Raw genomic sequence first — 20091 nt, 5'->3', positions numbered from 1 at the left:
GCGACTGTCGGGTGTGAGACTGGGGAAATGTCTCATCTGATCAGACCTTCAGTTTTCAAGGGAAGCCAGAAATCTGGAGTTTTGATGGAAAATTTCCTCATTTTAAAATGGTGGGAAGCAATTCAAAACTTTTTTGTAAGCAGTGAAGGCCAAACCAAGCAAAACGAAGAAAAAAAAAAAAAAAAACAAAACCCGTATCTTTCAATTGGACATGACACTGTAGTTGGCCAATGGTGTTGTCATTTTAGAGTTTTGTGGTCAGGGACATCCACGCACACTTTCTGACAGCTTCTCCACTTAAAAGGCAGTGGACCAGGTTATTTATTACTAGATTCCGGGTATTTTATGGAAACATCTCAGGGCAAAACCGTCTAAGGACGCCTTGAGAGCAACTTCGAAAGGGACCGTAGGCTGGGATGGCACTGCCCACCGCCTCCCGCCCCCGAGCCCCCCAGCCTGCAGGTGCACATTTTCCCCCCATCACATCTCTTCAGCAGCTTCCCCAGCCCCTCCTGCCTGCTGCCCGCACTCCCCGAGGACTCACGGACACACTGCGGGGGCACGTTGTGGTTGCTCCATCGGCCTGTATCCAGGCACTCCGCAGTGGCCTCGGCGCCTGCCTGCAGGTGGTAGCCTTCGCCGCAGCTGTACACAGCCTTGGTCCCCACCGTGTACTCCTTGCCAAACACCATTCCATTCTTGGGAGCCTCGGGAAGGCCGCAGGAAAGAGCTGGCGGAGGAAAGGAGACGTCATGAGCACTTCTGGCTCAGAGAACCAGAACGTGTTTTTATCTTTCCTCACCGCAGACAGCCCTATGAAGATAACAGCCAAAACTAAGAAGAGGGAAAAGTCTCATAGTAAAGAAGGAAATGGGAGGTCATTGCCAGGGGCGACTGTTTTAATATGTGGAAAATAGAATGCAGGTAGAAGTCTGCTGATGGAGTAAGTGAAGCCAAGAAATCGCAGCCCAAGATACATGGGTGGGAGGCTTAGGGGGAGAGCAGCTCCTCTCCTTCCTGTCCCATAAATCCTGCCCTGCAGAGTGGAGAGAGCTTTAGTTTCCAGTGAAGGGGAGGAATAAGAACCTCCTCGAGAGAGCCAGGGTTGCTGGTGGGTGTTGCACCCCAGAGGAAAGCTCTTCTGATTCAAGGAGTCAGGGTTTCTCAGCCTAAATAAACCGTTCATCTGTATCACATCCTCAACAGCTCACTCCTGCAACAGACCTAGTGGGCCGACACATCTGAATACAATAACAACAAAGACCGCCCGCCTCTGGCTCCTGAAAAAACCCATCTAGTCTTCACTGTCCATCTGTTTCAGAGGGAGAGAAGCAGACGCTGTGTTGGTGGTGGTGGGGTGGGGGGAGCAGAGAGAGCCAGAATGAGCACTCCATCTGCTGGTTCACTCCCCAGATGCCAGAAATGGCTGGGTCTGGGCTGAGGCCGGGAGCCAGGAGCACAATCCAGGTTTCCCGTGCAAGTGGCAGAAGTCCAATTACTTCAACCAGCACCGCTGCCACCCAGGGTTGCATTAGGAGGAAGCTGGGGTCAGCAGCTGGAGCTGGGAGTCTAACTCAGGGACTCCGACGTGGGTCATGGCCATCTCAGCCACCAGGCCGGATGCCTGTCTCACCTCTACTCTGTAAATATGAATACAACTTCATCTGTCTGGATCAGGCACGTGTGAGGAAAGCCAGCAGCGTGAACGAGAGGAACAAAGATAACACTGAAAAATAAAATTGAAAAAATTGAAGAAAAAAACTCCTTAGGAATCAGAGCTCATTTAGGAAGCAAGATGCACCATCTTTAAACTTCTGATTAGTAAGATCTCGAGAAAGTCATGGTGACATACGGTAATCATAAAATGAGAACAGAGTTCTTTGAAAAAAGAACAATAAAAAGAGAACAGGAAGAGCTCTTGTAAATTAAAACTGTGATTGCCTAAATAAGCATGAAATAGAAGGGTTGAAGATTACAAATTAAGAAAATTTCTCATAATATAGACAAAAAATCCCCCATAGGACTGAAAATAAGAATAAAAGACTCAAAATAGAGGATCAACCTAGAAGTTCAATATAATTGTTCATAGCTCCAGATAGAGAACAGAGTAGATGGGTTGCAATCATCTTAGATAAAAAAAAATTCTCCCAGAGCTGGGAGACAGACAGGTAGATCTTCATATAGAAAGGAAGCATAAGGGATGTAAAGGGAACCCTTCTTGGATACATTGTTGTGGAATTTCAAAATCCAAAGACACATGTAAACAATCCCAAAGAATCACACACTCACAAGTTTTGAGAGAGAGAGAGGGAGGGAGGGAAAGAGAGAGAGAGAGAGGGAGGGAGGGAGAGAGGGGGAGGGAGCGAGAGAGGGAGAGGGAGGGAGGGAGGGAGGGAGAGGGAGAGAGGGAGGGAGGGAGAGAGGGAGAATATGTGACATAACCATGAAGGAATGAGAATCAGACTTCTTAGCAGCAACACCAGATCTTCAAAGGTAATGGAACGGAGCCTTTAAACTACGGAGGAAATGGTTTTCAGTCTAGAATTTTTCCTATTCACAAGCATGTGTGAAGGCTAAAATATTTTCAGACACAGAGAGACTCAGAAGATTTACTTGTCATGAACCCTCTCTGAGGAATGTGTGTGTGTGTGTGTGTGTGTGTGTATTCCATCAAATAAGGAGGAACTGACACTCTGAGATGCAATGACTTTGAACAGCCCTTGTCTTGACTGTTGAACAGTTTTTTTGTTTTCATACTATTTGTTGAACTCTTTATTTAGTATAGAGTTAATCACTGTGTATAAAGTTAATTAAAATAGATCTTAGTAAAAATTAAGAATGGGAATAGGAGAGGGAGGAAGAAGAGGAGTGGGAGTGTGGGTAGGAAGAATTACTATGTTACTAAAGTTGTACTTATGAAACGCATGAACTTTGTATTCCTTAAATAAAAGGTTTCTGGAGCAGGGAGAAGAAGGAGGAATCCAAGACAGGGCAATATGTGGGATATTAAGTAATAGTACTAAGTCAGGAGTATAGTGAAATCTCAAAGTGACAGCTCTGGAGAGAAATGTGCAGAGTAGATCTTGTGGTCCTTGAAAGAAATTAACAGTCTCCAACCATTGCCTTGGGATGGTTTAGGAGCTACAGTGTCCAAGTGCCCCCTACTGTCCCCCATCCCCACTCGCCATGCAACTGGTTTAAACCTCAGACTTCCTCCACTCACAGCCAGAATGAGCTCAAGCAGAGAAAAGTCCCACTGATAAGGGCAAACAATGGTGCCTGATGCAACTAGAATTTCCAGAACCAAGAAGAAGCTTCGGGGGGGTCCCATTACGCTGCACTATAGAGCAGGCTGCAGGGAGAGGGGCTTCGACATCAAGATGGAGAACAGATCCAAAGGCTGCACCTGACACCGAAAGAGGGGCGACAGAGCAATGAGGGAACAGGGGAGCACCTGCACCTGGGAATCCCCTAATGCCCACCTGCCAAGACCTTGAGCTTCCTCAGCAATACTAGATTAGCCAACTGTCACATCACGTCGCCTAGCTGCCCTGCCTCCCAGACCCTGGCGAGGAGATACTTAGCTCCTCCCTGATGTGTTGCATGGGGAGTCAAAGCAGGTGAAGCAGGTGGGCGGCAGGCCCGAGAATAACTGAGCAGAGATAACTTCCCCGTCTGAGAGACTGGGAGCTTGGATCTCGTGATGGAGGCTCTCAGGCCCAGAAGGGAGAGGGACACATCCTGGGGTGGAGGCAGGAGAGGACACAAGCCCAAAGTGTTTGAAACCTGTGGTCTGAGAGACAGACAGACAGACAGACACTATGCTGAGAGAATGGGGCTGGGGGAAGGAGAGAAGAGAGCAGGCACAGACTCTCTAATGGAGAGAAGGAAGCTGTCTTTGGGGAAGTCTCCGAGAACTGGGAGAAGGCCAGGCTCTTCCTGGCCCTGAGTTATGTGGGAAATGGTTGGGGTGGGGGGAGGTTCACACACTGCACTTGAGGGGGCTGCAGTCTCCATGGAACCTTCTGGATTACGAGCGAGGGTATGCACGGTTGGCCATGGAACCAGGGTTCCAGAGAATGCAGAGGCGTTGGGGGAGGTGCAGGGTGGGGTTGGGAGAAAACAGAGCAGTATTGGAGCGAGTGGGCAGGAGCCTGGGTGGGCTGCATTTGGGTGGTGATGCACGATAACAGACGAGAGGCTTGGTAGCTCCAACAGGAGCTCTGGAAAACACAGATGCAGTTAGAGATGCAGACCCAGGAGCCCTGACAGCTGCCCTGTGTGGACGACAGTCAGTTCTCTGGGACCTTTGCTTAGGGCTTAGACTAGAATACGAATAACACTGTTTTCCTCCACTGAGAAAAAGCAGGCACAGACGAGAAGATTGTGAGGATCAGAGCTGGCAGGTGCTGTTAACAGCCCTTCACCACGCTGGGCAGCAAAGGAAAGTCAAACCAAACAGCAAAGCAAGGTCCTGTCATCGTCCATGCAATGGGCAAAGGTGTTTTCTTTTTTTAACGCAGGATGAGGAGACTGAGAAAAACAACAGCTTTTACCTGCTGCTGGTGGACGTTTAAATGAGAACTAACTTTCTGCAGGGCAATAACAATCAGCAGAAAATTTAGCACCAGTTATGATTCAGCAAGGCCATTGGTGGGAATTTATTTTAAGGAAATAAGTATGGATGTTCATAAGATGGGTTTACAGGTTTACAGAAATCTAAATGACCAAAAAAAAGGATGAGATTTGAATAAATGAGCTTTCCCATAATGCTATGCACCAATAGAAAACACTGGTAAGGAAGTGCATTTAATGATACACAAAGAGTTAATGAGATATTAAGAATTTTGTACACTCAGGATTCTATTTTTGTGATCAGTATATACAAGAACAAAGAAAATATGCAAATGTTAATAGGGGTATGATCATCAAGTGATAGGATTATAGGTCAATTTTTCACTTTTTTTCACTATATAATTTTTTCCAAGAATATGACATAAATTATAAAAAGCAATGCATGCAAGCTGCCTGGTGCATTTCCAGTGTTTATCAGTCCACTTTGTTTGGGAGCCCATGCCCAAACACCCTGTCTCTGGGAGCCCTCTCTGGTTGTCCAGCAGGAGGTTGGGTCCTGCTTACCTTGGGTCTCCCACCACCCAGCTTATACCTCTGAACCAGAGCTTCCGCACTCTGTCACCTGGCATTTCTGTGCTCACATACCCATCTCTCCCCTGCCCTGAATACAGAGACTACTGTGCATATGCCATCCCCAGGGCTGGAAATGACAGAGCCTCAAAAATGACCCACGGAGAAACCCACATTTGGCAATGACTTGTCCTGGGACAAGCCCAAGATGTGAGTTGGATCTGAGCCATGGTGTACACACCCCACTTCCTGCCTGCTCCTCACCTTGGCAGAGAGGGATGGCTTCGCTCCACAGGTGGTAGCCCTGGGGGTGCCGGGTACAAATGGCCATGCTGTGTCCCACCAGGCGGTATCCAGCATTGCAGCCGAAGTGGATGGAGCCGCCGGGCTGGGTGCTCGTCTGGCCCAGGATGAAGCCGTGCAGTGGGGCCCGAGGCAGGCTGCAGTAAGGGGCTGCACACAAGACAGGGCTCAGGGAACTGGACTCTGCCAGAGGGACGTGGTCTTTCATGCCTGCCCCGCCCCTTTCTCCTCTCCCCATCTCCTGTCTTCCCACTACCAGGTCCTCCGCTACAGAGGAAGGTGTGAGTCATTTAGACAAACCAAAACACAACAACACAACACAACACAGGAAGATGGAAAACAACCCACGAAGCATGGGTCCCCACTGTGTTCTGAAGGCAGCACTGGTTGTAGGGCCAGGCTCAGCTCTCAAATCCCTGCGGCTCCCAGGCCTGGAGTGCCACACCCCATGGCGCTGGTTCAGGAAAGGTGTGACTGTAAGAGCGTCCCCTTTCTGACCTCACCAGCTCTGCAGCTTAGGACGAATCGGTGAGGCTTGTGTAGCTCCAGGTTCCTCGGCTGGACATCGGGACCGTACCTGCCCCGCAGGTTTTTGTGCTTGTCAATAGCCCAGCACAGCAGAGTGCAGGACACACAGAGCTCAGCAAAGGGCCATCCCCCTGCTGTCTGCTCTTAGGGAATGGGACCAGGGTGGACCTGGGGTAACCTCGACTGTGAACTTCCCTGCAGGGGAAGGTCATGGCTTCAGTATAGATCATTCATCGGTTCAACACATCCATCTCAAGTCTGTTATGTGTCAGGTGCTGTTCTCAGCACTGGGACAGCACCATGAAGACAGCAGGGGAAAACCTAGCCTGGAGAGCTGGCATTATCAACCCTGCCAGGGGTCTGGGGTGGGGAGTACATGAGTCTGGGAAGAGGATAACCAAAGGACCACTCTGCCTGCCACTTGTCCCTGGTGTCCTTGGCTGGGTCTCCAAGGCACACAGGGTCAAGGTGGTACCAGGACATCAGGGCCTTCACAGTCTCTCCACAGTAAAGGCCTCTGCTGCCAAACTTGGTGTTTATTTCTAAAATATATTTAAAATTTATCTATTTAAAATATGTATTTATTATCACTTTATTTGAAAAGTGGAGAGAGAAAGATGGGGGAGAGAGAGAGAGAAGGGGATGGGGAGAGAGAGGGAGACAGTAGGGGGGGAGAGAGAGACAGACAGACAGACAATGAATGAATGATGGAGAAAGATCTTCCATCTGCTGGTTCACTCTCCAAATGCCCACAGCAGCCAGGGCTGGACCAGGGCAAAGCCAGGAGCCAGGGACATCATCTGTTCTACACGGGTAGAGGGACTCAAGAACTTGAGTCATAATTTGTTGGCTCCCACGGTGTGCATTAGCAGGAAACTGGACTGGAAGCAAGGAGCCAGGACTCAAACCAGGCACTTAGACATGGGTATCTCAAGTGGTGTCTTAATTTCTATGCCAAACACTTGACCTTTTTTTTTTTTAATTTTTTTTTATTTGACAGGTAGAGTTATAGACAGTGAGAGAGAGACAGAGAGAAAGGTCTTCCTTCTGTTGGTTCACTCCCCTAATGGCCTCTACGGCCAGCGTGCTGCACCGATCTGAAGCCAGGAGCCTGGTGCTTCCTCCTGGTCTCCCACGCGGGTGCAGGGACCCAAGCACCTGGGCCACCCTCCGCTGCCCTCTCTGGCCACAGCAGAGAGCTGGACTAGAAGAAGAGCAACCAGGACTAGTACCCGGTGCTGCCCCAACCAGGACTAGAACCTGGGATGCCGGTGCCACAGGCAGAGGATTAGCCAAGTGAGCCACAACACTGGCTCTTTTTTTAATTAAAATAATACTTATTTGAGAAAAAAAGAAGAGAGAGAGAGAGAGACAGACAGAGCTCCTGTCTGCTGGTTCACTCCCCCAAAAGCCTAAAAAAGCTGGGGTTGGGCAGGCCAAAGTCAGAAGCGGGGAACTCAATCCAAATGTTCCACATGAGTGGCAGGAACTCAATGGGAGCCATCACGGCTGCCTCCCAGGATCTGCAGTGAAAGGAAGCCGGAATTGGGAGCTGGAGCTGAGGACTGAACCCAGACATTTATATGGGATGCAGGCACTAAAGCGCTAGGACAAACATCAGCCCCAACTGGGTGTCTTAAATTCCCCCTTACCATGTCAGATGTGTGTCCTTCTGTCCCATGTACTATGTACACTGCATCTATGTGCCCACCTCACCCAGGAACAAGAGTCTTAGTTATAAGATATGCTTGGTTGGGGGCTGGCACTGTGGCATAGTAGGCTAAGCCTCCACCTGTGGCACCGGCATCCTATATGGGCACCAGTTCTTGTCCTGGCTGCTCCTCTTCCGATCCAGCTCTCTGTTTTTGGCCTGAGAAAGCAGTAGAAGATGGCCCAAGTGCTTGGGCCGCTGTGCCTGCATGGGAGACCTGGAGGATCCTGGCTTCTGCCTGGCCCAGCCCTGGGCAGTTGTAGCCACTTGGGGATGGAAGATCTCTCTGTCCCTCTATCTCCTTCTCTCTCTCTGTAACTCTGCCTTTTAAATAAATAAATATATCTTTAAAAAAAATTAGTCCAGCATTTTTTGGAATTCAGGCCAAACACAGCCAGAGAAAAACTCCTGTAGGGGCCGGAACACAGTGAGACCCCTCCCACACTGCCTCTGGCCTTGCTGAGCCAAGGCAAGGTGCAAGGCACCTGCCTGCCTCCAAGGCAGCCAGTCATCAGGCAGCGTATCCAGTGTTCTTTCAACCTAGACAGCGGCATTTATGATGGAGTTCAGATAAATTCAACTTTGTCCATTTCGTTGCACCCCCTGGGTGACTCTTGGCTCATTAAAGATTTGTTGCGTGGGTCGGCACCTAGCAGGCCTGGCCTTTGATCTGACTCTGCCTGTACGTAGAGAGGGAGGCTCCTGGACTTGAAATGCAGCCTGTCCTTTGCTGCCTGCCCAACACTGGCCAGTTAGAGACACACAACTTCAGGTTTTGCAGTTTTAAGGACCTGTTGTCAACATTTCATGTAGCAATGGAATTCCCTGTAGACTGCTAGCCTTTCCTACAGAACAGTTACAGACCCAGGCTATAGGATGGCAAAAAGAGTGGGCAGAGGGGAAAGTGGGGAAAGGGGGAGGGGCAGAGGAGGTAGGAAAGAGCCAAGGACCCTTATGCAGCTTCCCTGGTCCTGAGCTTCAGTGGTGGAGACAGACAGCACAGGGACCCTCTGGTGAGGGACTGGAGGAGACAGGTTGCCTGAGCCCCACACAGAGCTAGCTATCCTGATGAGGAGACAGCGCGGGGCGCATCTGGGGGTTGTGGGTGAGCAAGGTAAGGGGCCCTTCTCCAGTCCTGGAGACCTACTCACCCGAATACCGGATCTTGAAGCCCTTCCGGTTGTAGGCGTGGTCAGACGACCAGCGCAGGTACACAGAGTTGCTTGAGCTGGTGACGATCAGGGGAGCCGAGTAATTCCCACTGAGGGCTTTCAGCAGAGGACTTTGTCCAGAGGGCCCTGGGGAGAGAGGGACAGGGGATTACAGACCATCACGCTCTCCCGGAGACCCTCAAGCGCAGGCTGGGGCTCACGTTGCCATTTGCTGAAAGTCAGCAGCCTCACTTGTACCCAGCTCCTTTTGGTGCCCAGAGCTACTGCTCCAGGGACACCCTCCTCTCCTGAGCCGTGTCCTGAAACAGCGCCCTGGGAAGTCCCTGCCTACCTCCAGAGGTGGCAGGTGCGATGGAGCCTAATTGCCATTTGGGCCTTGCCCAAGGCCAAGCTGATGGGTAATGAGAAAGCTGGGCACCCTACCTCTCTTGTGCACACCAAATACAGCTCCGTGCCTACCACGTTGGGAAAAAAACACCACTTATTGAAAGAATATACCGCTGGAGGAAAACATCTCACATCTCAGGATCAAAAGGAGCTCCCCAGGGCTCCCGGAGAAAGGCCTTCCTTTTCCCAGCCTCTAGTGTCTGGGACTGTATTCTTCGGGGGACTGGTTCACGGTGGGCAGAACATAAAGCTGATAATCTCTAACACGGGATTATCACTCTGGGAAAAGCCCCGAGGGAAGCTGCTGGGACAGCTCTTGGAAGCTTGGAAAAATTCATGGACTCCTTAAACAGGCAGAGCCCTGGGAACTGCTGTGACCACGAGTGGAGGAGGGGTCTACAGACACAGAGAGGGGGCCTGGGAGAGAGGTCTGCCATGCAGACCAGGATGTCCACCAGCTGGCTGTGCCCGGACCACAGTCCACTTCCTAAAGCAACCAAGAATGCACTGATGAGACGTGAGTACTAGCGCCACTGAAAACCTGGGGAGTGGCTGTGTTCTAGGCTGCAACTGAGGGGAGGGGAAGCATCGTGGAACCAGGCTCCCCGGGGCCAGGGGCTTGAGGAGATCCTGGAAGATGCAGGCCAGGTAGACGCATGTAAGAGTCAGAAGCTAGGCTGCTACGAGTATTGACACAGAAAGGCTGGAGTGGCAGCGGGGAAGGTGTGACCCCCCCAGCATCTTTGGAGATGGCTTGTAGAACCTCATTTTCCTGAGGGCAAGACAGACTGGCAACCAAACAAAGCGGTCAAGGCCAAGTGTGACTGTGGGAAGACAGCAGACACCAGGGCAAGAGGAGCTGCCCCTGCTGGAGTCGTAGTCCCTTGCCGGGTTTGCAGGCTCCGGTTTCATTTCCCATCCCAGAGCGCTGTGGCTGAAGCAGAGGCTGAGTCCCCATGAAGAAGGCCCCATGCAGAAGGACACCAGTGTATACAGAGGCAACTCCTCCTGTTTGTCTCCCCAAAGACCCACCACTGTTCCCTCAGGTAAGTGTACACCACAGGTGAGGGCATGACCAGGTGTAACAAAGGCTTCTGGATGCAGGGTGTGAAGTGACCCTGACACCCTGGGATGCAGAGCACCATCCTGGCTGTCCATCAGAGGGGCCATGAGTAATAGTTGGTAATAAATGGAATCCTGGCTCAGGCCCACCCCACAAGGTAAACGTAGCCAAGCCGTGGCCTCAACTGCACGAGACGTGCCTGACGTAGCGTGTTTATTAGAGCAGGACTGACAGGCTGGTGACAGGGGGTGCACCGCGGATCAGCTGATGCATGCTTTCCCTTATCCGCCTTTCTAGGCGGATGAGAAGCAGCTTGTGTCCGCAGGGGTGGAAGGCAGTATACCGCCTCGGTTTTGCCCCGGAGCTGTGTTCCTTCCCCTGCCCCCAGTCATGGTGTTGTCTGAAGGGATTCGGACACCTGGACACTCCTGCAGAACGGACCGTGTTGGCTCACTCACGTTCATGGGATCTGATGAGCCAGAAGCGACAGGCAGTGGAGATGGTTTTGCAGGCTCATGGGCTTCAGAAGGCAAGAGATAAACCCTACAAAGTCTGCAGTGCAGTTGTTAGGGCCGAGTGGTCTGGGGCACACTGAGACGTTGCCTCCAAATGAGAGAGGAGATGACCGCATTGTTGACTTCCTGCTACCACAGAAGAGGCACCCGGTGTTTGGGTTCTGGAGGCCGTGTACCCTTCACTGGGGAATACAGCTGTTGACCTTGAAGGGTGCTGCCTCTGGGTGGGAGCTACTTGGTTCTACGACAGGTCCAAGCTGCAACACCAGCAGCCCTGCTGTTCGGGCCATACAACGTGTCAGATCCCCTCGTCCTGAGATTCCATGGTGGAGACAGACAGCACAGGGAGCCTCTGGCAAGCCCCAAGAGAAGTGCAGCAGAAACCCCAGGGTTCCGGAGCAAGCCCAGCCCCTGCGCAGCCGCGGTCGCGGCAGCACGTGGTCGACCTACCGTCGAAGATCTCAAACTCATCGTACTGCTTCTCGCTGAGGAAGTACTCCACTGTGATGGAGATGTTGTAATCGGGCTCCACTCTAACGAGCCAAGAGCAGGTCTGGAACTGAGGGTAGCTTCCGGGGTAGCTCTGACTCAGGATCACGCCTGTGGAGTCTGTCAGAAGCTCATTCGTTGGGCAGTGCACTTGGAGAGAGAGAGAGAGAGAGAGAAATACCAGGTACATGGGGGTGGAGAGGGGACGAGAGCCAACACGTCTGCTTCTCCCTGGTGCAAAAGACAACCGTGGGAAACTAGTGGTTGAGTGCATTCACGCAGGACCCCATGCCCATCATTCCAGTGTTCTATGGCATGAGGCGACCTCAGATCCTGGGAGAGTTTTGCAGGATTGCTGGTGCTCATACACGGCCAGGTGGTTGCAATCACTTCCCTGAGCTCAGGTGTGGGCCCTACTGCCTGAGTTTGTAGTCAGTGAAGAGGCCACACACAGAGAGAAAACGGAAACACGTGCTCAAACCCACAGAGCTAATCCATAAAATGGGTTCGACTTGTACTTGTATGAAAGATAGGGTGGGACAGAAGGAAGCACAGGGGATTCTGATAAACACACCTGGATTTGTAGCCCAGCTCTACCTGTGTGATCTCGACCAAATTATTTTCTCTGTGTGCTGATTTCTCTATCTACAGCACCTCCCACTATACTACATGAAATAATAAATGTGAACCTGCAACATAGTCCCTCAATGAACTGCAGAGCTGAGGATGGCCATTCTGGTGCAGACAGACTCAGCAGAGCTTGGGCATGGCCTAGGGAACCCGTAACATAGCTGAAGGAAACAATGGCATCCTAAGGAGAACCGTCAGTATGGGATTTAGAAAGAGGGAGCTGCAGGGGCAGGGCTGGGTTCTGTCCATCACCATTAAAAGGAGTGGGGATCCTGGTTCCCAGGATTTGTGCACCCCAGGCACTGTGTGTTTGTGTGTGTGTGTGTGATCAGTGTTACAGGGGCACAAGGATGCATCCAGAACAGCCTGCATGAAACCCATTTCAGGACTACCCGCCTACAGCCACTTGGGTTGGAGACTCATAAGCATAATTCTGAGGACCAAGCCGACTCGTTCAGTCGCTTGAACGAGGCGTGCTCTGTGCGGTAGCTGCAAGCACTCCACTTGCTGCAATGGATCAGTCAATGTGCCTCTGGACAGGCTTCCTGTGAGTGCTGGCTTCTGGGCCCCTGGTACAGGGGGTATCTGGGAGCGCAAGGCCAAGGAAGCGCTGTGCTGGGGAGGAGACCTCACTACTGGCTTCCCCCATCTTTCCCGTTTCCTTCCGCCCTCACCATCACAGGAGCAGGGCTTGCTACTCAGCAGGCGACTCATCCAGGTCCTCCTGAGTGGCTTTGAAAAGCACCTGCTGGCTCGTCCCAGGACAGCTTCCTCCTTAGCGTGTAGCAGGAAGAGGAGGATGAGGGGCATCCGTAAGAAAACCTGCCAGGCTGCTTAAATGCTCCTGACTACTAACCTGATGACTTGCGCAGGGCACTGAGGTGTGGGGACTTTTGGGGTTCCTCGCTGGGGTCTGCTCCCCAGGTTCTCCTTTCTACTTGAGCGTCTGCCGAGCACAGGCCTGCTCTCAAAGGGGACGGCTTCACCCATTTTCCTTTCTATGTGCAGCTTCACCAGACCAGGGCAGTCGCGTTCCCGTGCTTCTCTTTCCTCTATGCTCAAGTTGCTCTGGCCTTGGAAGGCTTACTGGTATTCTCCTATGACACCATCTAGTCCTTCTAAAAATTTTCTTTTGAGAGACAGACAGACAGACAGACAGACATAGCTTCCAACCACTGGTTCATTCTCCAAGTGTCCCCAGTGGCTGGGGCTGGGCCAGGCCAAAGTCAGGAGCCTGGAACTGAACCCAGGTCTCCCACGTGGGTGGCAGGAACTCAAGCGCCTGAGCCATGACCACTGCCTCCCAGGGTGTGCGTCAGCAGGAAGCTGGAGTCAGGAGCCGCAGTCAGGCATGGAACCCAGGCCCAGCACCCGCCCCCAACCGTCTTGTCTTGAGATCTCTGGGGAGGCAGTTCCTCTGTTGACATTCCTTATGTTTTTTGGAGAATTTGGACAGCATAAACTTCCTATGCCTTCCTGGAAAAATCATTCATATCATTTTGGTTTTCAAATTTATTGGCACAGATTTGTGCAGAAGAGTTTTGTAATTTAACACAGTTATTTGACTTCAGTGGTTATATCCCATTTTTATTTCTCATTTTCTGTCTTCCTGCTTTTGTTCTTTATTGTTTATTAGCTTATCTAACAGCTTGACTACTTTGCTGCTCTTTGTTTCAAGTCCATCTTTTTACTTGGTTACTGTTTTATTTACTTAGTTTCTGTTTTATAACATTAATTTCTTTAAAAATGCACTTAAAAGTTCATTCATTTTCATTTTATTTATTTTTTATTTACTTATGTTTAAAGATTTCTTTCTTTATTTTGAAAGAGAGAGAGAGAGAGAGAGAGAGAGAGAGAGAGACATCTTCCATCCACTGGTTTACTCCCCAGACAGCCACAATGGCCAGGGTTGGGCCAGGCCTAAGCCAGGAGCCAGGCGTTTCATCCAGGTCTCCCACATGGGTGGCAGGGGCCTAAATACTTAAATCCATTTTCATCTTATTTGAAAGAGGGGTTGGTGAGAGAGGGAGAGGGAGAGAGGGAGAGAGAGAGAGAGGGAGAAAGAGATAGAGGGAGAGAGAGAAGGAAACAGAGAGAAGTATTTCACCCACTGATTCACTCCCCAAATACCACCAATAGCCAGGGCTGGGGCAGGCCAAAGCCAGGAGTCTGAAACTCCACGTAGATCTCCCAGGTGGGTGGCAGAGGCCCAAGTCCTTGAACCATCTTCTGCTGCCTCCCAGCATGCACATCAGTAGAAAGTTGGGTCATAAGTGGAGTAGCCAGGACTTAATCCAGGCACTCTTGATATGGATGTGGGTGTCCTGGGTAGCAACTTACGCAGTTGTGCATGTTTGAGATAGAACTTATGTACAATAAAATGCACAGATGTCAAGTGCATGGTTCAATAAATTCTGGCAAATGTATATATTATGGGGCTTCAAAGAACTCACAGAAAAATGGAATTAAAAGGTAAGTTTAGGGGCCGGCACTGCGGTGTACCGGGTAAGGCTGCTGCCTGCAGTGCTGGCATCCCAAATGGGCGCCGGTTCGAGTCCCAGCTGCTCCACTTCGAATCCAGCTCTCTGCTATGGCCTGGGAAAGCAGAAGAAGATGGCCCAGGTCCTTGGGACCCTGCACCCGCATGGGAGACTCGGAAGAAGCTCCTGGCTCCTGGCTTTGGATCAGCACAGCTCCGGCCATTGTGGCCAATTGAGGAATGAACCAGCAGATGGAAGACCTCTCTCTCTCTCTCTTTCTCTGACTCTCCTTCTCTCTCTGTGTAAGTTGACTTTGAAATAAATAAAGAAATATTTTTTTTAAAAAAAAGGTAAGTTTAGGGGTGGGTGTTAGGCCTAGCAATTAAACAGCAGTTAGGATTCTGTGCCCCCCTTCAGAGTGCCTGAGCTCAGCGCTTGCCTCTGGCTCCCGACTCCAGCTTCCTGCCTAGGTGAACCCTGGGGGACGGCAGCGATGGCTCGAGTAACTGGATTCCTGCCTCCTACGTGGGAGACCTGGATTGAGTTCCCTGCTTCAGCCCAGCCCCATCTTGGCTCTTACAGGCATCTGAAGAGTGAAGCAGCTGATGGGAGCTTGTTTTCTTGCTCTGTCCATCTGTCTGTTCATCTGTCCCCCTCACCCCTACTCTTTCAAATAAATAAACTTGAAAAGATAAGTTTATTTACTGCAAAATGTTGAAATCCATGTGACATTTTTTCATAATATGCATGCTTCATGAACTGTTGCTATCCATCCTATCTGTATAAACACTCCCACAGTTAAGACACGTATCTACATCACCACGGAACGCTCTCTCACATTCCTTTGCAGTTGATGTGATCTGCCCTGCTCCAGGAAATCACTGATGTTATTTCTAGAACAGTGGGTTAGTTTGCCTGTACCAGAGCCTGACAGCACTGGAACCATACATGGGTTATTTTTGTGTTTGGCTTCTTCTTTTTTTTTCAAGATTTATATATATATATATATATATATATATATATCAGACAGAATGGACAGTGAGAGAGAGAGACAGAGAGAAAGGTCTTCCTTTTCCATTGGTTTACCCCTCAATGGCCGCTGTGGCCGGCGCACCGCACTGATCCAAAGCCAGGAGCCAGGTGCCTCTCCTGGTCTCCCACGCGGGTGCAGGGCCCAAGGACTTGGGCCATCCTCCACTGCCTTCCCAGGCCACAGCAGAGAGCTGGACTGGAAGAGGAGTGACCAGCACAGAATCCGGTGCCCCAACTGGGATTAGAACCCCGTGTGCTGGCGCCGCAAGGCGGAGGATTAGCCTATTGAGCCGCGGCGCCGGCCTTATTTATGTATTTGAAAGTCAGAGTTGCAAAGAGAGTGAAGAGACAGATATAGAGAGATTTCCTACCCATTGGTTCACTCCCCAAATGGTTGCAATGGCCAATGCTGGGCCAGGCCAAAGCAAGGACCCAGGAGCATATGGGTGGCAGAGGCCCAAGCACTTGAGTCACCTCCTGCTTTCCCAGGCCATTAGCAGGGAGCTAGATTGGAAGTGGAGCAGCTGGGACACGAACAAGCATCCATATGGTTGCCAGCCCTGCAGACAGCGGCTTTACCCACCACACCATGACACCAGCTGTTTGGCCTCTTGCTAAATAACATGTCCATGAGATTCAGCCCATACTGCCTTGTGCACCATGGCTTCATTTATTTCTGCTGTTCAGTGGTACTCCACTGTATGATTATAGCACACTTCGACTATGCATTCTCTCACTGATGCACAGACATCTGGGTTGTGGTTTCTAGTTGTGGCTTATTATGGATGGAATCATGTAAAAGTCTTTTTGTGGCATAGGTTTTCATTTCTCTTGGATAAAAAAGCAAAAGCAGAATTACTGAGGAGACGGTAGGTATACGTTTAACTTTAAAGGAAACTGCCAACCAATTTTCCAAACTGGCTGTATGATTGATGTTATAACCAGTAATTTATGAAAAACTGCACTTGTTCTACATCCTTGTCAACATTTACAATCTTCTGTCTTTACACTTTGGCCATTCTAGTGGGTGTGCAGCTATATTTCACTGTGGTTGGACTCACATTTCCCTGATGACCGGTGCTGAGCATCTTTCCATTGCTATGGGCCACTCATGTATCTTTCTTGCAAAGTGTCTGCTCTAGTCGGCTGTCCATGCTTTTATCAGGCTGTCTTACTGCTGAATTACAAATGGTCTTTAGTATGTACCGTTGATATCTTTTCTTTTTCCACATTCAGTTCTGTTAGTTTTTGCCTCATGTATTTTGAAGAGCTTTTACTAAATGCATATACACTGATATATCCTTTAAAACTGTGGCCGGCACCGCGGCTCACTAGGCTAATCCTCCGCCTTGCGGCGCCAGCACACCGGGTTCTAGTCCCGGTTGGGGCGCCGGATTCTGTCCCGGTTGCCCCTCTTCCAGGCCAGCCCTCTGCTGTGGCCAGGGAGTGCAGTGGAGGATGGCCCAAGTCCTTGGGCCCTGCACCCCATGAGAGACCAGGAGAAGTACCTGGCTCCTGCCATCGGATCAGCGCGGTGCACCGGCCGCGGCGGCCATTGGAGGGTGAACCAAAGGCAAAGGAAGACCTTTCTCTCTGTCTCTCTCTCTCACTGTCCACTCTGCCTGTCAAAAAAAAAAAAAACAAAAAAAACAACAACAACACACACACACACACACAAAAACCCAAAAAAACTGAAGGACCCTTTCATCATTATAAAATATCTATTTTTGGTAATTATCCTTCTCTGTAGTACTAGCAGAAATTTCTTTTTATATTTCTTATGTTAATCATATTCATGGAATGTATTTTTCTCCTTTTATTTGGAATTCATATAGTATGTATATATTTGAAGTAAATATTATATATAAATATAAATTTATATATAAATGAATATATAATCTAAATATATATAAGTATATATATATTTGAAGTATATATATATTTGAAGTAAATCTTTCATAGAAAATAAATAGCTATTGTTTAGAGCTTCTAAATGTTGAAAATGGTTTTTATGCAGTAAAAGCTTATGGATGTAAATGTGTTATTCAAATATTCTGTTTTTGAAAAAAGATTTATTTATTTGAAAGGCAGAGTTACAGAGAGGGAGGGAGAGAGGGAGAGAGAAAGAGAGAGGTATCATCCCTCTGCTGGTTCACTCTCCAAATTGTCACAATGGCTGGGACTGTGCCAGGCCAAAGCCAGTAGCCTGAAACTCAGTCTGGGTCTCCAACAGAGGTGGCAGGGACCCAATCCTTGGGCCACCATCTGCTGCTTTCCAGGCACATTAGTAGGCAGCTGGATTGATAGCAGAAGTGGAAATCATTCTCAAGGACTCTGAAATGGAATGTGGTCTCCCAAGTGGTGGCTTAGCCTGCTGTGCCACAGTGTCAACCCCGACACTGGCTTTTAGAAGAAGTGGCATACATATAAATTTTTGTTTTCATACCAGGAATGAGTGACACCTTTCTAGCTATTATTATTATTATTTTTTTTTTTTGACAGGCAGAGTGGACAGTGAGAGAGAGAGACAGAGAGAAAGGTCTTCCTTTGCCGTTGGTTCACCCTCCAATGGCTGCCACGCTGCGGCCAGCGCACCGGGCTGATCCCAAGGCAGGAGCCAGGTGCTTCTCCTGGTCTCCCATGGGGTGCAGGGCCCAAGCACCTGGGCCATCCTCCACTGCACTCCCTGGCCACAGCAGAGAGCTGGCCTGGAAGAGGGGCAACCGGGACAGAATCCGATGCCCTGACCGGGACTAAAACCCGGTGTGCTGGCGCCGCAAGGTGGAGGATTAGCCTAGTGAGCCGTGGCGCTGGCCTCATATCATTTTCAATAAATGGTACCAGGACAACTGGATTTCTACAAGCAAATGAAGGAAGCTGGACCCCTCCCTCACACCACATACAAAACTGCTCAAAATAGATCAAAGACCTAAATGTAAAAGCTGAATCTATAAATTTTAGGAAGAATACATAAATAAAAATCTTTTAAACTTAGATATGACATCAAAAGTACAAGTGACCAAAGAAAAAAATCATAAACTGGACATAATCAAAGTAAGAACTTCTGTGCTTCAAAGAATATCGTCAAGAGAGCGAAAAAATAACCCGTGAAATGGAAGAAAAATATTTTCAAATCCCTGTCTTATAAGGGAGTGGTGTCTAGGGTCTATAAAGAACTCATACAACTCAATAATAAAAAGACAAATAATCTAGTTTTTAAAATTAGTATCCATCATCTCAAACATTTATCACTTCTTTATGATGACAATATTAAAAATCCAATGTTCTAGCTATTTTGACTTATACAATATTAATCATTATACAAGGTATACAGTTATACAGGCACTGAGATCACAGTGTACCCCATAAGTACATACAGGTATTATTTTTAATTAAATATAAATGAAATGGGTAAAGGATTTGAATAGACGTTTCTCCAAAGAAGATGTACAATAAGGACATGAGTAGGTACTCAAAAAACCATTAGCTATCAGGGAATGCAAATTAAAACCACAATCAGACACCACTTTGCACCCAGCAGGATGGCTACAATTTAAAAGACAGATAACAGTAAGAGGATATGGAGGAGCTAGATCACTGAAACACTGCTGGAGGGTAAAATTCAGCTGCTTTGGAAAACAGCCTGGCAGTTTCTCAAAAGGTTAGATACACACTTACCACCCGACCCAGCAATTCCACTCCAGGTTACACATCTAAGAGAGATGGGAACATGTGTCCACATAAAAACAAGTGCTAGCATGTTCAAAGCTGCATCACACCTCATACTCCACAGGAGGAATGGCCCAGATGTTCACCAAGTGAGGGTCGAGTCAACAGAATGTGGTGTATCCACACAATGGACTATTATCCAACAGCAAAAAGCAGGAAGCACCAACAACATGCTGCCATATGGATGACCCTTGGCAATGCTGTGCTAACTAGAAGGAGGCCGCCACCTAGCAGGATTCCACCAATCTGAAACAGCCAGACAGGGCACAGCCATATGGACAGAAACCAGAGTGGTGGCTGTGTAGGGCTAAGGGGGTTGGAAAGAAGTGAGGAGTCACTACTACTGGGTATGCTATTTCTTTTGGAGCGATGAAAGGGTATAAACTTGATTGTGGTGATGGTTTCAAAACTGCAAAGATGCTGAAAACTACTGAACCACACCTGAAGGGGGTGAACTGCATGGCATGTGAATCACATCCCAGTAATCAAGCCCTCTGGACACAGACAGACCACAACGGTCATGTCTGAGGGAGCAAGACTGGCACCAAGTCCCAGAGGGAACTGTGAGACTGACACTGGGGAGGAAGGCCTGACGGGGGCCACAGAGACACAGGCACAGCACCAGAGGTGAGAAACCCGGCATGGAGCAATGCAGGCAGCCCTGGAACAGGAGCCTGGCTGGCTGGCTTGAGGGTGCACACAGAGCTCAACCGAAACAGATGGTGAGATTCTGGTTGCATCGGGGCAACCCAGTTCTGTAGCTCATGGATCCTGACTTCCTCCTTAATGGTTCTCACTGTAGATTCTTCCTGTCCATGCCTTCTAACCACTGGAGGGGAGGTGGACCTCTTCATCCAGGGGCTACTGAATATTTGTTGGGAATAACGACACTAGAAACAGTCCAAGG

General features: G+C 49.3%; 1 protein-coding gene across 7 annotated transcripts in view; it reads right to left on the bottom strand.

Annotated features, from left to right (window-relative positions):
- CSMD2 (CUB and Sushi multiple domains 2) overlaps positions 1 to 20091 on the bottom strand; it is a 624779-nt gene that overhangs the window by 70195 nt on the left and 534493 nt on the right. For all 7 annotated transcript variants that reach the window (XM_051832052.3, XM_051832047.3, XM_051832045.3 and 4 more), the window contains 4 exons: positions 11275 to 11463; positions 8839 to 8985; positions 5410 to 5598; positions 545 to 730 (listed from right to left, as the gene is read on the bottom strand). In XM_051832052.3, the coding sequence (XP_051688012.3) occupies positions 545 to 730; positions 5410 to 5598; positions 8839 to 8985; positions 11275 to 11463 (711 nt within the window). The remainder of the gene's footprint in view (positions 1 to 544; positions 731 to 5409; positions 5599 to 8838; positions 8986 to 11274; positions 11464 to 20091) is intronic.

This window comes from Oryctolagus cuniculus, chromosome 7 (genome assembly GCF_051225735.1).
Source record: "Oryctolagus cuniculus isolate XC-2025 breed Fujian yellow rabbit chromosome 7, ASM5122573v1, whole genome shotgun sequence".
NCBI classification, from domain to species: domain Eukaryota; kingdom Metazoa; phylum Chordata; class Mammalia; order Lagomorpha; family Leporidae; genus Oryctolagus; species Oryctolagus cuniculus.
The sequence above is the reverse complement of the archived record's forward strand: the minus strand, read 5'-3'. Positions and strand labels throughout refer to the sequence as shown.